This window comes from Sciurus carolinensis, chromosome X, assembly GCF_902686445.1.
Source record: "Sciurus carolinensis chromosome X, mSciCar1.2, whole genome shotgun sequence".
Lineage (NCBI taxonomy): Eukaryota > Metazoa > Chordata > Mammalia > Rodentia > Sciuridae > Sciurus > Sciurus carolinensis.
Genome location: NC_062232.1, coordinates 59,291,107 through 59,312,504, shown reverse-complemented (window position 1 = coordinate 59,312,504; position 21,398 = coordinate 59,291,107). Strand labels below are relative to the sequence as shown.

The following is a 21,398-nucleotide window of genomic DNA, read 5'->3' as shown; positions in this document are numbered from 1 at the left end:
TAAAATTTGTTATTGGTCTTAAAAAAAGGCAGAAGTTATCCAATTTGAGAAATGATGAATGTTTTAGGGTCTGTTAAGATGGTAGTTAACAAGCAGTTGCCCAGTAACCTAATTTTTGAAAAATGTTATCTGTCAAGTGTTTGCACTTCTGCTTTGTGGAAAGCATCAAGTAAGGCCTGTGGAGGGGGAAGAAATGCAATTTTTAAAATTTCTTTGTGGTACTGGGGTTTGAACCCAGGGCTTCACACTTGTTAGGCAAACTCTCTACTAGTAAGCTATATTCCCATCCCAGAAATGCAAATTTCCTAAGGGATTTTAGAATCATTTACATACCATAATCATTTACATATGTTATGGTTTGGGGTGAAGAGAAAGACATTTGTAACCCTAATTTTGGTTAGTTCTTATTGGCAACCCTTGATGTTGTTGGCCATGAACTTTCAGTTATACATTGTTTATAGGTAATATAAATGTACTTTAAATAATTTTTTTATAGGTGCAGGTGTGTGAAATAATTTTTTTCATAAGAAATTGTATTTATGTGGCTATTTTATGTTGGAGTCTAAACTTGGGCTTTAAGTTTACATGGAATGCTTTCCTACAAACCTTGAATGTTCTCTTGGACGTTGTCAGAAGCAATTCATGTGGTTTAAAGTCAGTGAGAAGGGATACATAGATCTTCCTTTAGAAATGTTGAATATAATAGTACAGTAAAAGGAATGTCTCTATGTACATGTTTCCTAATGCTTGTCCTATGATCTGCTTGATAGCTGACATGCAAGATGTTTAACTTTCATTTCTCCCTCTGTGGAAGGGAGCAAGTGTAACAGAAACCAATTAAGGTGCAGGTGTTTTGGGGAAGGTAACATGGCTATAACAACGGTTCTTTCTTTCGGGGAGAGTGCTGGGAATTGAACCCAAGGCCTCACAATGCTAGGCAAGCACTGTACCATGGAGTTATATTTCCAGCCCCAATACAACAGTTCTTGAATGACAGTAAACTCTCTTTGGAGTCCTTGATATTTTTAAAAGTGTAAAGAGGCTCTAGTATACAGAAATGAACACTGAATTAACTGAGTCAAATCTGCAAGCCTTAACTCTATCCCATAAATAATTGTATGATCTTAGACAAATCCTTTATTTTTTCCAGGTCTCTGCCTTGTCATTTGCAGAGAAAGTTTGTGCTAGTTGTTCTATACTGTCATTGTTGTTATTTATTATTATTATTATTATTATTATTATTATTTTGGTACCAGGGATACTTAGTCACTGAGCTATATCACCAGACCTTTTTTTATTAAAATATATTTTTTTTACAGACACATTTTGATTTATTGTACACAAATGGGGTACAGCTTTTCATTTCTGTTGTATACAGTGTATATTCACACCATTTATGTAATCATACATATATATAGGGTAATACTGTCTGTTTCATTCTACTGTTTTTCCATTCCCACCTCCTCCCACCCCTTTTTCCTCTACACCATCCAAAGTTCTTTCATTCTTCTCTTCCCCACCACCCCCCATCGTTATATATTGTCATACACTTATCAGAGAAAACATTCAGCCTTTGGTTTTTTGGGCTTGGCCTATTTCACTTAGCATGATATTTTCCATCTTCATCCATTTACCAGCAAATGCCATAATTTTATTCTTCTTTATGGCTGAATAATATTCCATTGTGTATATATACCACAGTTTCTTTATCCATTCGTCAATTGAAGGGCATCTAGGTTGGTTCCACAATCTAGCTATTGTGAATTGAGCTGCTATGAACATTGATGTGGCTGCATCACTGTAGTATGCCGAATTTTTAAGTCCTTTGGGTATAGGCCAAGGAGTGGGATAGCTGGGTCAAATGGTGGGTCCATTCCAAGCTTTCTGAAGAATCTCCATACCGCTTTCCAGAGTGGCTGCACCAATTTGCAACACCACCAGCAATGTATGAGTGTGCCTTTTTCCACACATTCACATCAACACTTACTATTGCTTGTGTTCTTGATAATAGCCCTTCTAATTAGAGTTTGATGAAATCTTAGGGTGGTTTTAATTTGCCTTCCTCTAATTACCAGGAATGAAGAGCACTTTTTCATATATTTGTTGATCACTCATCAGCCCTTTTTAATTATTTTTTTATTTTTTTGGCACAGGGGATTGAACCCAGGGGTGCTTTACCACTGAGTCACATCTCTAGCCCCCTTTTCTTTCCTGGATATCAGGGATTGAATTCAGGGGCACTTGAATACTGGGCCACATCCCCAACCCTATTTTGTAATGTATTTAGGGGTAGAGTCTCACTGAGTTGCTTAGCACTCACTCCACTTTTGCTGAGGCTGGCTTTGAACCCCTGATTCTCTCATCTCAGCCTCCCAAGCTGCTGGGATTACAGATGTGTGTCACTGAGCCCGACCCCCTTTTATTCCTCCTGGAGATAGGGTCTTCCTAAGTTTCTTAGGGGCCTGACTAAGTAACTGAGGCTGTCCTTGAACTTGTGATCCTCCTGCCTAAACCTCCCAAGCTACTGGAATTATGGGTGTCTGCCCAGCTCCATAGAGTTATTTTTAAAAAGTAACTCTACTTATATGGGTATGATCATTTTTCATTTTATCTGTTTTTTGGGGAGCAGGTAGAAAAGTATTGATGAGGGAAAGTTTTTTTTTAATTCATTATATATTTTTTTCTTCTTAAGACTTACATAGTTAGTATCCAAGGGCAGTGAGTGGCACATGCCTGTAATCCCAACAACTCTGGAGGCTGATGCTGGAGGATCCCAAGTTTGAGGTCATTCTTAGCAACTTATGCAGACTCTCTGCAGCTTAGTGAGACCCTGTCGCAAAATTAAAAAAATGACGGGGAATTCAGCTTAATGGTAAAGCATCCCTGGGTTCAATCCTCAGTACAAAAACAAACAAAAAAAAAGGTGAGTACAAAAAACAATGACCATTATATGACTAGGATACAGATGTTTTGTTGCTAACACGTGCCATAGTGTCATGTATATATACTTATACAAACGTTTACTGGGAAGGAAAAACATTTTTGCTGGAAATTTTGTTGATTATACTTAGCAATATGTTGTTTGGTGGTGGTGGTAGTGGAGTATTTTTTTTCCTTACCCCCCACCCCTCCCACCCCTCTTTTCCCTCTATGCAGTCCCTCCTTCCTCCATTCTTGCTTCCCTCCCACCACCCCATTATGTATCATCATCCGCTTATCAGCGAGATCATTCGACCTTTTAGTTTTTTATGACTGGCTTATCTCACTTAGCATGATATTCTCCAATTTCATCCATTTGCCTGCAAATGCCATGATTTTATTATTCTTTATGGCTGAGTAATATTCCATTGTATATACAGACCACAGTTTCTTTATCCATTCATCAATTGAAGGACTTCTAGGTTGGTTCCACAATCTGGCTATTGTGAATTGAGCAGCTATGAACATTGATGTGGCTGCATCTCTGTAGTATGCTGAGTTTAAGTCCTTTGGGTATAGGCCAAGGAGTGGGATAGCTGAGTCAAATGGTGGGTCCATTCCAAGCTTTCTGAGGAATCTCCATAGGAGTTTGAACCCAGAGGTGCTTGTGACTGAGCTACACCCCCAGCCCTTTTAATTTTTTATTTTGAAAGGAGCTCTGCCAGAGTTGTTGAGGCTGGCCTGGAATTTGTGATCCTTCTACCTCAGCCTCCTGAGTTGCTTGGATTACAGGCATGTGCCACCACACCAAAAAGGAATATGTTGAAAGGTTACTACATCTAGTGTATTTCTGTTCATTTTATGATTGAAGGTGGTACTTCTGAAAATAATTATATTAACTCTAGCCAATTGTTCTTTTTGCTCTGGAAAAGCGTTCTTTGAATTTTTCCGGGTAGCCACTGTTTTCAGATCCTTTTTCTGGAACTTTCTCTTGAAGTTTTGACTTAAAATAGCTATTCCTGTTATCTATAGCCCAGGTCTTTTGTTAATGGTTCCATGCAACATTTAAGAAATTATTGATATGGCAATAGTATTGTTGTAACAATAACCTACCCTCCATATTTTATTAGTTGCTCCAATACTTCAGTAACTTGAGTATCAACAAGGGGTAAAGTACCATACTGTGCTAGGATAATAAAAATTCCTGCCCTCTGCTTGGCATTTTGGTCCAAATCTGTAATCCTAGCCACTCATCCTCTGGCTGAGGCAGGAGGATCACAGTTTCTATGTTAGTCTGGGCAACTTAGGGAGATCCTGTCTCAAAAAATAATAAAGGACTGGAACTGTAGCTCAATGGTACAGCAACCCTGGGTTCAATAGCCAGTACTGTACACAAAAAAATTGCTGCCCTCCAAAGGTATTCTTTTTTATTACTTAATTTTAGTTCTATATAATATTGGTATTTATTTTGATGTAATTATACAAGCATGGAATCATATTTGCTCCAGTTCTGTCCTTAGTACTTCCTCTTGGCCTCTCCTCCCTCCCCCTGTTCACTTTCATCTGCTTACTGATCTTACTTCTATTTATAGCTTTATAAAAACCATTAGTGGGAAAAAAAACCGTTAGTACATTATGGATATACGTAAAGGTGAAATTCTCTGTGCTATGTTCATGTTATGTTCATAGGAGAGTTTGTTGAGATTTATTCTACCATTCATCCCTTTTCCTATTCCTTCTTCAGGGGCTGGGGAGATAGCTCAGTTGGTAGAGTGCTTGCCTTGTAAGCACAAGGCCCTGGGTTCGATCCCCAGCACCGCAAAAAAAAAAAAAAATCCTATTCCTCCTTCAACCCCCTCAATCCCTTTCCTCTACTCCACTGATAACTCTTCTACTTTCATAGAATTCCTTCCCCCTTTCTAAAGGTATTATTTTTTGTGGGGAGAGTACTGCGGATTGAACTCTGGGGTACTTAACCACTGAGCCACACCCCAGTTCTAGTTTCTGTTTTATTTAGAGACAGGGTCTCAGTGAGTTCCTTAGCACCTTGACATTGCTGAGGCTGGATTTGAACTCGTAATCCTCCTTCCTCAGCCTCCCAAGCCGCTGGGATTACAGGCATGTGCCACCATGCCCGGCTCTAAAGGTATTCTTGAAAGAAACAGACAGAAAGAAGAGAAAATAAGAAGTTGCAGATCAGTCCTAACCTGCAAATACAGTAGTTATGATAAGGATAAGAAATGAAAGAGCATGATGTGATGGAGCAATTCTGTAATCCCAGTTACTGGGGAGGCTAAGGCAGGAGGATAATGAATTTGTGACTAGTCTCAGCAATTGAGTGAGATCCTTTCTCAGAATAAAAAAGGACTGAGGATGTAGCTTAGTGGTAATGTGCCCATGAGTTCAGTCCTCAGTACCCACTCCCCCCAAAAAGAAAAGAAAGGTAGGAAACCCTGGTTTTGGGGATGTCTAGGAAAGTTTTGCAGAGAAAATGGTAACCATATGAGCCTTTTTTGGCTATGTTGCCTTGGCTGGTCTCAAATTCCTGGATTCAAGGGATCCTCCTGTGTCAACCTTACAAGTGCTGGGACTACAGGCATGCACAGTCTTGCCAGTTCTGTATTGAGTCTTCAGTGAATTAGCAGTTAAGGTCTTGACTGTGAGAGGGCAGTCCAGGTAAATTATTATGGCTAAAAATTTCATCTTATTTCCCACATAGCAGAGGAAATGAGACATGCACAAATAATTCGGGAGCATGATATGAAATGATAAATACTACATGAGGTAAAAAGTAAGTTGCTGTGGGAGTTCAGAGCAAGAAGACATTTATTTTTTCTGTGGTGATAGGGATAGAACCCAGGGTCTTGAGCATGCATGCTCATAAGCACATACTCTACCATTGAGCTCTGCTTCCAACCCAGGAAGACATTTCTGGTGGAGATCAAGAAATATTAGAGATATAGTATTTGAATCTGGCCCTTGGTGGATGGGTTCAGTTTTGACCAAGAAGGCTATGGGAGGCCTCCAAATGTGAGGGGGTAGCAGTTTGAACAAAGAAGGTTTTACATATCAGCATTTTTTGCAAGGTCAACTTAGAATTTTTTTTAGTGGTGCTGGGGATTGAACCCAGGGTCTTGGGAATGCAAGGGAAACACTCCACCAACTGAGCTATATCCCCAGCCCCCAACTTAGAATTTTTTTAACTCAACTCCTGAACAAACACTGTATAACTATTTTACAGTTTGTATGTTAGCTTTTGTGGCTTGATATTCTTATAAAAACTACTTGTGCCCTGTGAAAGGACTGATAATTTCAGTTCAGAATTATTTAAGAGTAGCTGATGGTCTAGGCAAGAGTGCTTGCCTAGCACGTGTGAGGCACTGGGTACTATCCTCAGCACCATATAAAAATAAATAAATAAAATAAAGGTATGGTGTCTATCTAAAACTAAAAAAATTTAAAAAAGAGTAGCTGGACACTGTGGTGCATGTCGGTAATCCCAGCAGTAGCTATTCAGGAGTTGAGGCAAGAGGATCTCTAGTTTGAGGCTGCCAACGTGGGCAACATAGGGAGACCTTGTCTTAAAGAAATGGACTGGGGATGTAACTGAGAGGTAGAGGTGGGCAAGGTATGGGGTTCAAAACAAAACAAAATGACTGTTAAAAGCATTACCTTTGAAATTCTGTGAATTTAATGCACAAGGTTTGAATAACTATGATCAAATTATGTCCTTAGTTGTCTTTGTTTTGGTCAGTTGAAATTGTCAGTTAACTTTTGGGCAACATTGACATTGTAAAATTCAAAATAGGACTGGAGGCGGGTAGCCCAGCAGTAGAGCACTTGCCTACCATGTCCAAGGCTGTGGGTTTGATTTCCAGCACTGAAAAAAAAAAAAAACGCAAAATAAAAAAATAATGTGTTTTTGAGTATTATTGGATTAAAGATTCATTATTTGCTTATTTCATTTATATTAGTCAGTTTTTGGTTTTTGAAAGATAGCATCCTATATTAAATGCAATAGTACTTGTTTTGAAAATGTGAATTTGTTCCAACAATATTGACATATCAGGGAAGAATTTGAGCAGAAGGCACAATTTACATTTGTTTATGGAAGATTTTGTCTGCAGGGTCAGGGGTCAGCAATCTATGACCTACTGACCAATGGCCCTTTTTCAAAAAGTAAAATTCTATTGGAGTCCATCCATACTTATTTGTTTATGTTGTCTGGATGCTTTTGTACCACAGTTGTAGAGTTAGTTATGTTAGAGACCTTATGGCCTACTAAACCTAAAATGTTTATTTGTCCCTTTATAGAAAGAGTTTGCTGATTATTGGGTTAGGTAAATGGGGCAAATGAACTACACCCAGCTGAACAGAACTATACAAAAGTACATGTGTATACATGCATACACTTCAGGCATCTACCAAATACCCCAGTTGACCACTTGTATTATGAACCACACCCATCTACATCTGTTACAATTTTACATCCGATTTCAGATAACCTTCCTTCTACCACTTCACAATAATTCACCAGCTGCAACCCTTCTGATGCCCACTTCCACAAGCAAACTACAGGTCTTTTCTCAAGGTAAAGTGCTGTATTTATTGTTGTATATGTATATTTCTTAATCATTTAACTTATGTACTCTATGTAAAACTGTGCTACCATTTCTAACAATTTATTAGGTTTCTTTCTTTAAAAAAGATGTCACTGACAAAGTTTTGAATGCTATGCTTCTAACCTCATTTTTTTTTATGAGTTCTTTGGTATTGGTTATACAACTTCAGGAACGCATATATTACATTATTGAGAAACTGACTAATTGTTTTCTTCTAAAAGGTTCTAATTCATTCACCAGATATTTCTAGGGTGGTGCAGAGATTGAGTTATTGGGCATAAAGCAGTTATATTAGTGTTTGGGATGTTATAATTACTCAAATGTTAGTTATTACTGATTACTATTTGTTTCTTTTTTTTTTTTGCAGTGCTGGGGATTTGAACCCAGGGCCTTGTGCTTGATGGCAAGCACTCTACCAACTGAGCTATATCCCCAGCCCCTGATTACTATTATCATGTGTCAGAAACTATTTTTTTTTTTAAATTTTTTTGTACCAGGGGTTGAACCCAGGGGTGCTTAACCACTGAGCAACATACCCAGCCCTTTTTTTAAATAACTTTTTTAGCCATAGATGAACACAAAATATTCATTTTTTTTTTAATTATAATTCCCATTTTATTTTTTTTCCAGAAGATAGCTTTTCTTCACTCATGAAGGACCCAGCTCCTTACATAGACTTTGGTGGAGGTCGTGGGGCAGCACCAGCGGGTCTAAAACGGGGTGGGGGTGTTGGGTCCTTCTTGGCTTCACGAGATCGATTCCTGACCACCTTGCTGTGAATGGCACAACTCACACAGTAATGCAGCTTCACATAGAGCTTGGGAAGCACATAAGCGTCGAAAACACTTGCTTTGGAAATGTCCCTGACGGCTGCAGCCTCTACAATGTTTCGAATGACGAACTTCTTAATGGCCTTGTCCTTGGGCACACACCTAGGACAGTTTGTGCAACGAATAGGCTGCACATGGATGTGGCCCTTTTGGGCACGACCATTATTCTTTCTTTCTTTGGTCATCTTGGAAGCGAGGACCCAAGAGAGCTCATTTTTTTTAATGTGGTGCCAAGGATCGAACCCAGTGCCTCACATGTGCCAGGCAAGTGCTCTATCACTGAGCCACAACCCTAGTGCATGCCCAGCTCTTTTTTATTATTTATTTTGGGACAGTGTCTTGTTAAGTTGCTGAAGTTTACTTTAAACTTGTGATCCTCCTGCCTCGGCCTCCCAAGCCCCTGGCTAGAAACTTTTAAATGCTTCTGTGACAAGTAACATAATAAGGGCACTGTTTCTGTGGAGCTTGTATTGCCTTTTTTTTTTTGGTACCAGGAATTTAACTCAGGAGCACTCCACCACTGAGCCATATCCCCAGCCCTATTTTGTATTTTATTTAGAGACGGGTCTCTCTGAGTTGCTTAGGACCTCGCTTTTGTGGAGACTGACTTTGAACTTGTGATCCTCCTGCCTCAGCCTCCTGAGTTGCTGGGATTACAGACATGCACCACAACGCCTGCTTACTTGTATTGTACTATTAAAAATATTTATTAATATATGTTTTGACTAATAATTCAGTCCTCCCCCCAAAAATGTTATTAAAATATTTTTATCTGTTCTTTATATATATATATATATATGACAGTAGAGTGAAAAGGATATTCTAATATCCATCCACAGATCAAAGACATTTACTTAAAACAATTTACTAACTGTAATCCCAGCAACTCACTTATAATTCCAGTGATTCAGGAGGCTGAGGTAGGAAGATCATATTTTGAGGCCAATCTTGGCAATTTAGTGAGAACCTGTCTCAAAAAATAAAAAGGACTGGGGATGTAGCTCAGTGTTAGAGAGTCCCTGGGTTCAATCCCCAGCCCCTGCCCCCACCAAATAATAAAAAAACAATTTTCTAGTCAGAATCTTAATGACTTTGTGCCATATTTTATTTTTGAAAATTTTTAATTTGTTCTGATTAATTCTACATGACAGTAGAATGCATTTATACATTTTGATCATACATAAATGGAGTGTAATTTTTCATTTTTCTGATTATACATAGGAATCACATTGGTCATGCAGTCATATATGTACATGAGTTAATAAATGTCTGCTTCACTCTACTATCATTCCTACCCCCATACCCCTTCCCTTCCCTTCACTCCCCTCTACCTAATATAAAGTAACTCTGTTCTTCCCTACCCTGCCTTATTGTGAATTAGCATATCAGAGAAAACATTTGGCCTTTGATTTTTTTTCAGGTTTGACTTTGTGCCATATTTTATTAAATGATTTTTTTTTGGCTAGGGATTGAACCAGGTCTTATACATGCAAAGTGTGGACTCTGCCACTGAGCTATGTCTCAGTCTTGAAGAGTGCTAAGGGCACTCTAAACACTGAGCTACATACCCAATCCTTTTAAATTTTTTATTTTGAGATGGGGTCTTGCTAAGTGGCTGACCTTGAACTTGTAATCTTTCTGCTTCAGCCTCCCCAGGTGTTGGGATTATAGGGATGGACCACTGAGTTTTGCTAAATGATTGTTTTTTATTTTTTTAAATAACTATAAACTCAGAGGACAAATCTGATTCATCTAAGGATATAAAAAAGAGTCATCCCCTTTTTCATAAGGTATAAAAAGTAAAAAAATATCATTTTATAGTAATAGAAAATTTGTAAAAATAGAAGAATTCAGATTCTCATATGCTCTTTATCCACATTTACTTTATCATTCTTTTTGTATTATCATCTTTCTTAATAATTTGTGAGTAAATTGCAGACATGATGCCTGTTGTCCCTGAGTAGTTTGATATGTATTTCTCCAATAAGAATACTCTTAGGTAACCCTGGTACAGTTAGCAAAATTAGAAATTAGCATTCATACAATATTATTTCCTAATCTATAGACCTTATTCACATTTTGCTAATTGCTTCATAAAGTTCTTCATAATGAAAGCAAATTTAATTTCTGGTGGATGATCCAGTTCTGGAACACAATGTTGCATTTCATTCTCATTTCTCTCTAATTTGGAGTTTGCTTTGCTATTTTTTTTTTTTTACTTTATTTTGGGGAGTGGGTATTAAGGGGCAATTTGCTACTGAGCTACATTCTCAGCCTTTTTTATTTTTTATTTTGCTAAGTCATCCAGGCTGGCCTTGAACTTGGGATACTTTTGTCTGGGCCTCTAGAGTCAGTTGAATTTGTCTTTTCCTTATGATGATGTATTTTCATAGGAATACTATGAAGTGATATATTCTTTTCAGCACATTTTCTTAGGCATTGATATCTTTGCTTGTGCTATATTTTAAATTTCCTTTGCTTTTAGCATTAAGCTGTTAACTCATTCTCTGCCATTTAATTTTAGACATTTGAAGTTAGGCTTGGCTGATTTTCTAAAGAGTTGGGGACTCTGTACATTTTGCCTATCCCCTCATTTTCTTGCTTTTTTCCTCGTACCACAGAAGTTCAAAATGAAGTACCCTGATTTTAAATTTTCATTGTATTCTGTGTTTCTAGCTAAGTTAAGGGTGAATGTTTCATATTAAAGTTACTAGACCTGTTACTTGTTAAGCATATGAAATTGTGAATTTCTTTCCGAAGCTTACCATAGTGCCTCCAACATAGTTTAGTATCTTAGTTTTTTTTTTTTTTTCCTTTGCATACTGGGGTTGAATCCAGGGCCTTGCACATGCTAGGCAAGTACTTCACCACTGAGCTACACCCCACCCCTTTTAAAATTTTTAAATTTTGAGACAGAGTCTCTCTAATTGCTGAGGCTGGCTTCAGACTCTAAATCTTTGCTCAGTCTCCCAGGTAGCTGGGATTACAGTTTGGGCACCACCACTCATGGTTTAGTATCTCAGGCCTATCAACAGAGGGGAAAATATTTTAGGCTACTAAATGACTTCAGGGTTGTTTATTGTTGTTTTGCTTGTTTTTATTTTTGCTCATCACCAGTGTTGCGAATTTGCAGTCCTCCTGCCTCAGCCTCTTGAATTGCTGGGATTACAGGTGTGTGTCATCATGCCTGGTGCTATTCTCATCTTAATAGACATTTACTGCTCCTTTGTACAAGTTGATTTGTTATTTCCTTTAATGGAAAAAAAAAGATGAATGCAGACCAGTTTTCTCCTTCGAGGTACTTACATTCAATTAGAAATTACTCTGAGTTTAAATAAATAACTATAATAATGTTTTGCTTATTATAAGAGAAGTAAAAGAAAATTCTGTGGGAGAAGGAAAATAGGACTTCTTTGATCTAAAAGTTGTGATAAGATAAGATTGGAGAGGAGAGGAGAGTACAAGTACCCCTACAGAGAGCTTCCTATGCTATGTTTAGGAGTTTGTACTTTATCCTTATTTATAAACATGGGAAGCCTTTGAATGTTTTGAGCATGAGTCTGATGTATGTGAGTCTGTTGTGTGGGAGTTATGCTAGTTGGAAATATTGAAAAGATAGAACAATCTTTTTTTACTGATTAATTGTGGTGCTAGGGTTGCAACCTATGGCCTCACACATGTTAAATAGGTACTGTACCAGTGAGCTGCACCTTCAACACAGAACAGTTCTTTAGTCAAGGAATATACTTAGGAGCATATAGGCGTATACCTCCACTTACCCCTACTGCCTCCTCCCAAATAGTAGCACATCCTAAGTATCAACTGAGTGATGTGGACAAATACGTTATAATAAATAAGTGGTTTAGTACTTGAATCAGGAATAGAATGAAATGGTTAAAAAGGTGGAATTTCAAGACAGGTGAAGTTCGTTTTTGTGTATACTTTCTTCCTCTTCCCTTTTCCATTCCAAATATAATAGTAAAAGATATAAATAACCTGTATTCCTAAATGTTGTCAACCACTGGTTTGTTTTCCATGATTTATCTCTGACATCTGATTTCTAAATATTTTTGATATGTTTTTCTGGACTGGAGCTAGTGTTATCTTTTTGAAGTACAAAAACAGATGCTATTTTCCCCCTCTATACCTCTGCCCCCTGTCTATATATACATATACATATACATATACATATACATATACATATACATATACATATACATATGTATTTTTTTTTTTTTTGGTACCAGGAATTGACCACGGGTGCTTACCACCGAGCAACATCCCCAGCCCTTTTTATTTTGAGGCAAGGTCTCATTAAGTTGCTGAGGGACTTGCTAAGTTGCTGAGTCTGGCCTGGAACTTGGAATTGTCTTGCCTCAGTCTCCCCAGCTCCTGGGATTACAGGTGTGTGCCACTGTGCCCTGCTATCTCTGCCCTCTTAAACCCATTACAATTTTTCTCTTTATGCAGAGACAGAACTCCAGTTCTCTTCTAAAGATCTTCCACCAATTTCTTTGCAGTGTTGGGGATTGAACCTAGGGCTCTTGCATGCTAAGCAAACATTCTAAAACTGAGCTACACCCTCAACAAAAGACCCTTTTATTAGCCAGGCATGGTGGCACATTGCCTGTAATCCCAGGGGCTTGGGAGGCTGAGGCAGGAGGACCACAAGTTCAAAACCAGCCTCAGCAGCTTAGTGAAACCCTGTCTCAAAATAAAGAATAAAAAGGGCTGAGGATATGACTCAGTTGTTGAGCACCCCTGAGTTCAATCCCTGGTACAAAACCCAAAACCCAAACAAAAACCAACAACAAAATCCCACATTTTCTTTTACAACCAGTCATAACTAGAACAGATTTTTTACCTTGTTTTCTTTCTTTTTTTTTTAAATGTTGATAGACCTTTATTTATTTATTTATATGTGGTGCTGAGTATCAAACCCAGTGCCTCACACATGCTAGGCAAGCTCTCTACCACTGAGCCACAACCCCAGCCCTACCCTGTTTTCTTGACTCTTGGCACATTCTTCACCACCTGTCTTCATTTGAAGATTCTGTCTTTGGGAGGGTATAGGTAGTGGTATATGGATGAAATTATTTGATAAAACAAAAATCAAAGTGCTAAAACAAAACATTTCTTAATGTTCCCTGTAGTTTGACCCACATGAATATGGTGACCTTGGTTGCAATTTAAATGTTTTGTTTTAGGTATTATGTGGAGTAAACTAAAAAGTAAGGTAGAACCAGACATGGTGGCACACACCTGTAATCTCTATGATTTGGGAGACTGAGACTGGATCCCAAGTTCAAGGACAGTCTTGGCAACTTAAGGAGACCCTGTCCAAAAGAAAAAAAGTAGTAATGTAAAGTGCAGATTTGATTTATGTAATGCTGAATTATTACTCAAATTTGTAATTTCTTACCTCCCTTGTGGCATTTATATCTTTGCATTTACAACAATAGTCAGGGATTTATTAATTTTAAAAGGTTTTTAGAAAGTGTGACACTTTCTGACAAATTCCGAGTAGTGTTTACTTGCTCAGGTAGTCACTCTTGATACTGAGCCTAGTAAAACAAGCAGTTTAGGTTCTGTCCTGCAATGCTTTTATACTCAAATAACATTGGCAAGTGGATATTTATTTATTTGGTACTGGGGACTGAATTTAGAGACACTTTACCACTGAGCTACATAACAGTCCTTTTCTAAATTTTTAAAAAACATTTTTACTTTCTGTTTTAATTAGTTATATCCAGTCCTTTTTTATTTTTTATTTTGAGACAGGGTCTTGCCACGTTTTTGAGCCTGGTCTTGGACATCTGATCCTCCTTCCTCAACCTCCCCAGTCCCTTGGATTACAAACCTGCACCAAACTGCTTTGCCAGGTCTGGTGGTGCGTATCTGCAATCCCAGTGACTGGGGAGGCTGAGCCAGGAGGATCACAAGTTTGACACCAGCCTCAGCAACTTAGGGAGACCCTGTCTCAAAATTAAGAAAAAAAAGAAAAGAAAAAGGGCTGGGAATGTAGCTAGGTGGTTAAGTACCCCTGAGTTCAGTTCCAGGTATGTATGTATATATGTATAAATAAATAAGTAAATAAATAAATATATGGACTGATTCATTAATTTGCATGTCATTCTTGCTCTGGCACCATGCTAATCTTGGTATCATTCCAATTTTAGAACATGTGCTACCAAAGAGAGCACTATGGAAAAATATTTTAAAAGTTAAATTATTATGAACAAGTGATGCTGTAAAACAGTAACAGTTCTCAAATTTGAATATATATATTTGATGCAGTGAAGCAAATTAAAATGATAAAAAATAAAATATGGTAGATAATAATAAAATATCAACATATGGACTAGTCTGTATAAATTTTATTATAGCTTACAATTCTGGATTGTTTCTGCTTGCTGTAATCCTTCAAGAACATTTGCACATGCAGAAAAATATTCCTTGTGTGACTGCTTGCTTCTTTTCTCATTTTTGTTCTTTGGTTTCTCATTTCTCTACCCTTGGAGTAAAAATTATGTATTGTGATGGAAGATTACAGGGTAAATAAAAAGTTGGTAGGTCCCAAACTGAACTTTTAATATGTTTTAATTTTCTGTAGAGGCATTAAAGATAACATAGATACATTAAAGAAGAAAGAATTCTCCAAATGTTGATTGATTGGTTGATACTGGGAATTGAACCCAGTGTGCTTTTACCACTGAGCTACACCCACAGCACTTTTTTATTTTTTATTTTGTAACAGGGTTTCTCTATTATTTTGCTTAGGGCCTCCCTACAGTGCTGAGCCTGGCTTTGAATTTGTGATCCTCCTGCTTCAGCCTCCTAACATTTCTGGGTTTCTAGGCATGCATCACCTTGCCCAGCCAAAAGTTATTTTAAAGCAGTATTTCTTAAAGGGCCACTGTTGACTTTTGGGCTAAGTAATTATTTGTTGTGGAAGGATTCTTATTTGCATTGTAAGGTGTTTAGTAGTCGTCTTTGTTATTTCTACCCACCAGAAGCCCGTGACAATTCCCATTATGCTTGTGACAGCCAGAATCATCTCTAGACATTCACCCATGTCCTAGGGACAGAATTGCTCCCATTGGGAATTGCTGTCTTAAAGCGGTGGTTTTTATGTTTTACCGCCATGGTTCTTTTAGTTTTTGAACGTACACACTTTGACTTTGTATTCATTAAATTTGCAATCATTTTTTCCACTGTTATAGCTTTCATAGATTTTTGTTTTTATCCTTTTTATTGTGATAAAATGTATAAAACTTAAATTTTACTATTTTAACCTTGTTTTTCAATGCTAGGAATTGAACCTAGGGCTTCACGCATGCTAGGCAAGCAATTTACTGCCAGACTACATCACCAGTGCTAGTTTTAACCATTTATAAGTGTGCAATTCAGTGGCATTTAGTACATTTGCTGTATTGTATAACCATCACCACTATCTATTTCCAGAACTTTTCCATTATCCTGAATAGAAACTACATACACATTAAACAATATTTTCCCATTTCACCCTCTTCCCAGCCCTGGTTATCTCTATTCTGCTTTGCTTCTTTGATAGTGTTTGATGTTTTTCATATTTTTGTTAGAAGCCATGAAGGAAGGGGCCTCCTCCCTGTCAATGGAGGTGTTCAGTTTCTTCAACTGCTCCAAGTTGGGAACCTTGGGTTTCCTGGGGGTGGTTGGACACCTGATACGTGCTGCTGCATTTGCAGGGGTGGGTACTGAGTAGTTGTATGGTGTGGCCTGATTGATCATGATGGCTTACTTGGTGCATGGTCTCATTAGGTACAGAATTACAGCAAGGCCCTAGATGATAAAGGATATGATGTGCACCAGCTCTTTGGCCCAGGCATTCTTGAGAAAGGTAGCCATTTTCACTGCCATCTTCTTTCATATCTATTTTCAATACATTTACTTTGTTCACATTCCTTTTTTAAAAAATTTTAATTTGTTCTAATTAGTTATACATGACAGTAGGATGCATTTTGACATATACACAAAGAGTATAAATTCTCATTCTTCTGGTTGTACATGGTATAGTTACACCATTTGTGTAATCATGTATGCACATAGGGTAATAATGTCTGAATCATTCTACTATCCTTCCTACTCTCATACCCCTCTCCTCCCTTCATTCTCCTTTGTCTAATCTAAAGTACCTAACCCACCCTTATTGTGAATTACCATCCACATATCAGAGAAAAAAATTTAGCCTTCGATTTTTTGTGACTGGCTTATTTTGCCTAGCATGATATTCTCCAGCTCCATCCATTTACCTGCAAATACCATTATTTCATTCTTTAAGGCTGAGTAATATTCCATTGTGTTCCCTTGTGTATATATACCACAATTTCTTTATCCATTAACCTGTTGAAACCCTAGGTTAGTTCCATAGTTTAGCTATTGTGAATTGAACTGCTGTAAACATTGATGTAGCTATGTCCCTGTAGTATGCTGTTTTTAAGACCTTTGGGAATAGACCAAGGAATGGGATAGCTGGGTCAAATGGTTGTTCCATTCCAAGTTTTCTGAGGAATATCCACACTGCTTTCCAGAGTGTTTGCACCAATTTGCATTTCCACCAGCAATGTATGAGTTTACCTTTTTCCCCACATCCTGGCCAACATTTATTGTTGCTTGTATTCTTGATAATTGCCATTCTGACTGGAGATGGAGTCTCTGTAGTTTCAATATGCATTTCTCTAATTGCTAAAGATGATGAACATTTTTTCATGTTTGTTGATTGATTGTATTTCTTCTGTGAAGTGTCTGTTCAGTTCCTTAGCCCATTTATTGATTGGGTTATTTGTTGTTTGGATGTTAAGTTTTTTGAGTACATTATGTATCTTGGAGATCAGTGCTATACCTGGTGTGCATGTGGTAAGTATTTTTCCCATTCTGTAGGCTCACTCTTCAAATTATTGTTTCCTTTGCTGATAAAATGATTTTTAGTTTGAATCTATCCCATTTATTGATTCGTAATTTTACTTCTTGCTCTTTAGGAGTCTTGTTAAAGAAATCAGGTCCTAAACTGACCTGATGAAAATTTGGGCTTACTTGTTCTTCTGTTAGGCACAGGGTCTCTGTCTTAGTGCCTAAGTCTTTGCTCCACTTTGAGTTGATTTTTGTGCAGGGTGGGAGATACAGAGGTTTAATTTCATTTTGTTACATATAGATTTCCAGTTTTCCCAGCACCATTTGTTGACGAGGCTATCTTTTCTCCAATGTATATTTTTGGCACCTTTGTCTAGTATGAGATAACTGTATGTATGTGGGTTTGTCTTCTATTTTGCACCATTGGTCTACATGTCTCTTTTGGTGCCAAAAACTGTGCTGTTTTTGTTCTCTTGCTCTGTAGTATAGTTTAAGTTCTGGTATTGTGATGCCTCCTGCTTCATTGTTCTTGTTAAGAATTGCCTTGGGTTTTCTGGGTCCCCTGTTTTTCCAAATGAATTTCATGATTGTCTTTTTCTACTTCTTTTTTTTTTTTGGTGGAGCTGGGATTTGAACCCAGGGCCTTGTGCTTGCGAAGTGAGCACTCTATCAACTGAGCTATATCCCCAACTTGCCCTGCCTTTTCTATTTCTAAGAAGAATGTCATTGGGATTTTCATAGGAATCACATTAAATTTATATAACACTTGGTAGTATAGCCTTTTGACAATGTTAATTCTGCCTATCCAAGAACATGGGAGATCATTTCATCTTTTAAAGTCTTTTTCAGTTTCTTTCTTTAGTCTTCTGTAGTTTTCATTGTAGAGGTCTTTCACCTCTTTTGTTAGATTGATTCTCAAATATTTTATTTTTTGAGGCCATTTCTCTTGCAGTGGATTCATCACTGATGTATAGGAATGCATTTGATTTATGGGTGTTAATTTTATATCCTATGACATTGCTGAATTCATTCATTAGTTCTAGAAGTTTGCTGGTGGAACTTTTTGGGTCTTCTGATGATAGAATCATGTCCTTAGCAAATAGTGATAATTTGAGTTCTTACTTTCCTATTCATAGCCATTTGATTTCTTCTAATTGCTCTGGCTAGAGTTTCAAGGACAATGTTGAGTAGAAGTGGTGAAAGAGGCATCTTTGTCTCATTCCAGTTATTAGAGGAAATGCTTTCAATTTTTGTCCATTGAGAATGATGTTGGCCTTTGGTTTAGCATATATCACGTTTACAATGTTGAGGTATGGTCCTACCATCCCTAGTTTTGCTAGTGTTTTAAAGATGAAGGGGTGCTGAATTGCTAGTGTTATACCTTTTCTGCTTCCATTGAGATGATCATATGATTCTTGCCTTTAAGTCTATTGATGTGATGAATTACATTTATTGATTTCTGTATGTTGAACCAACCTTGCATCCCTGGGATGAACCCCACTTGATTTTGGTGCGCTATCTTTTTAATATGTTTTTGTATGTGATTTGCCAGAATTTTATTGAGAATTTTTACATGTATGTTCATTAAGGATATTGGCCTGAAGTTTTCTTTTTTTGATCTGTCTTTGGTTTTGGTTTAAGGGTAGTACTAACCTAGATGACTTTGGAAGTGTTTCCTCCTTTTCTATTTCATGGAATAACTTAAGGAGTACTGGTGTTAATTCTTCTTTGAGGGTCTTCTAAAAATCGGCTGAGAATCCCTCTTCTCTTGGGCTTTTCTTGATTGGTAGACTTTTGATGGTGTCTTCTGTTTCATTGCATGAAATTGATCTGCTTAAATTGTGTATGTGTTGGTTCAGTTTGGGTATGTCATATGTCTCTAGAAATTTGTCAGTGTTTTCAAGATTTTCTAATTTATTAGTATAAATTTTCAAAATAGTTTATCTTCTGTATTTCAGTAACATTTCCTTTTTCATCACAAATTTTAGTAATTTGAGTTTTCTCTCTCCATTAGTGTGGATAAAGGTTTATTAATTTTGTTTATTTTTACACAGAACCAACTTTGTCACTTTTTTGAATTGTTTCTTTGGTTTCAGTTTCATTGATTTCAGCTTCAATTTTCATTATTTCCTGTCTTCTGCTTTTGATGTTGATTTGTTCTTTTTCTAGGGCTTTGAGATGTAATGTTAGGTCATTTATTCGTTGACTTTCTATTGTTTTAATGAATGAGCTTAATGCAGTGAACTTTTCTCTTAGCATTGCTTTCATAGTGTCCTAGAGATTTTAATATGTTGTATTGGTGTTCTCTGAGTATACCTCTGAGTATCTGTTTATTTCCTCCCTGATTTCTTCTGCTCAATAATGTATTATTTAGTCTCCAGGTGTTAGAGTAGCTTCTATTTTTTGTTTTATCTTTGATTTCTAATTTCATTCTATTATGTTCTGATAGAATGCAGGTAGTATCTCCTTTTTTTTGTATTTGCTGAGAGTTACTTTGTGGAATAGGATATGTGGTCTGTTTTAGAGAAGGATCCATGTGCTGCTGAGAAGAAAGTATATTCCTCTTGATGGATGAAATATTCTATATATGTCCATTAAGTCTAAATTATTGATATTATTTATTCTGTAGTTTCTTTGTTTAGTTTTTGTTTGGGAGATCCATCCAGTAGTGAGAGAGGAGTGTTAAAGTCACCCAGGATTTTAGTGTTTTGGTTGTTTGATTCTTGAAATTGAGAAGGGTTTATTTGATATACATAGATGCACCATTGTTTGGGGCATAAATATTTATGATTATTGTGTCTTACTGATGTATAATTCCCTTAAGCAGCAGTATGAAGTGTCCTTCCTTGTCCCTTCTGTTTAACTGTGGCTTGAAGTTCACTTTATCCTATGAGGATGGAAATCACTGCTTGTTTACTCGATCCATGTGATATATTTTTTTCCATCCTTTTACCTTCAGTCTATGAATGTCCTTTTGTATGAGATGAGTCTCTTGGAGACAGAATATTGTTGGGTCTTTTTTTTAAATTCAATCTGCCAGTCCATTTCTCTTGATTGATGAGTTTAGGCCATGCAAATTCAATGTTATTATTTAGAAATGATTTTTATTCCCTGTCATTGATTCATTTCTGGTTTTTAATTTTAATGAGTTTCTCCTTGGATTTAATATTCTTCTAGTGTAGTTCCTCTCTATGATGGTTTTCAGTTTTGGGGATAAGGTCAGAAAGAACTTCTCAAATTGAAATTATTAAGAATCAACAGGAAGGCTGGGATTATATTTCATGGGTAGAGCACTTGCCTAGCACATGTGAGGCACTGGGTTCAATCCTCAGCACCACATAAAAATCAGATAAATAAAACAAAAGTATTTTGCCCAATATACAACTTAAAAAATAAAATCAACAGCAGCCAGGCACGGTGGCGCACACATGTAATCCCAGTGGTTTGGGAAGCTGAGGCAGGAGGATCTCGAGTTCAAAAACAGCCAGGTGCTAGGCAACTCAGTGAGACCCTGTCTCTAAATAAAATGTGAAATAGCGCTGACTCAGTGGTTGAGTACTCCTGAGTTCAGTCACAGGTACCCCCCAAAAGATAAACAGATAAACCAAAAAATTCCCAATATGTATAATGATAGATAATAAATATTTGTGGTTGTGTATGCTTTTCTAAAAATTAGGAAGCATGACAGGGAGAAGAAAGGTCTTCTTCCCTGGAACCATATTTCTGTGAGGAGTAAGCTTTCAGTTTTCAACAGGACAATGAGATAATAAACAATTGACTGATGAGCAAAAAGCATTGTTATTATATGACATATCTCAAATTAAGTGACAGTACCTTGATTATCACTTAAGCCTAAGTCATTGTTGTGGTAATGAAGTAACTTTGAAGCTTTGGATAATATAAAATAAATTAAGAAATTTTTGGTATATGGGACACAAGGTTATTAATAGAAAAAAATATTTCCAAAGCATTGGACTAAGATCATGCTTTCTGTAACTTTTAGTTTTGGGTCTTCTGTTGACTGTATGACCCTGAGCCTCAGTTTTTTCCTCTTTATTTGAAGCAATACTCTAGTTCATTCTTTAATTTTAAAGTTTGTTAGCTCTAAACTTGTACTCCAGTGCCTGGCTGGGTTATA

At 37.1% G+C, this 21,398-nt stretch overlaps 2 protein-coding genes and 1 non-coding gene across 3 annotated transcripts in view; 1 reads left to right on the top strand and 2 right to left on the bottom strand.

The window, feature by feature from the left end:
- Atrx (ATRX chromatin remodeler) overlaps positions 1-21,398 on the top strand; it is a 235,153-nt gene that overhangs the window by 4,660 nt on the left and 209,095 nt on the right. The gene's annotated exons all lie outside the window — the stretch shown is intronic.
- Positions 8,209-8,556, bottom strand: LOC124971397 (40S ribosomal protein S26-like). The gene has a single exon (XM_047535183.1). The coding sequence runs from the start codon at positions 8,554-8,556 to the stop codon at positions 8,209-8,211; it is 348 nt and encodes a 115-aa protein (XP_047391139.1).
- LOC124972723 (U6 spliceosomal RNA) lies at positions 14,471-14,574 on the bottom strand. The gene has a single exon (XR_007106514.1). It is a non-coding gene; the product is annotated as a U6 spliceosomal RNA (small nuclear RNA).

Excerpts from the sequence above, each read along its gene's own strand:
- LOC124971397 (XM_047535183.1), bottom strand. The coding sequence starts at position 8,556 with ATGACCAAAGAAAGAAAGAATAATGGTCGTGCCCAAAAGGGCCACATC.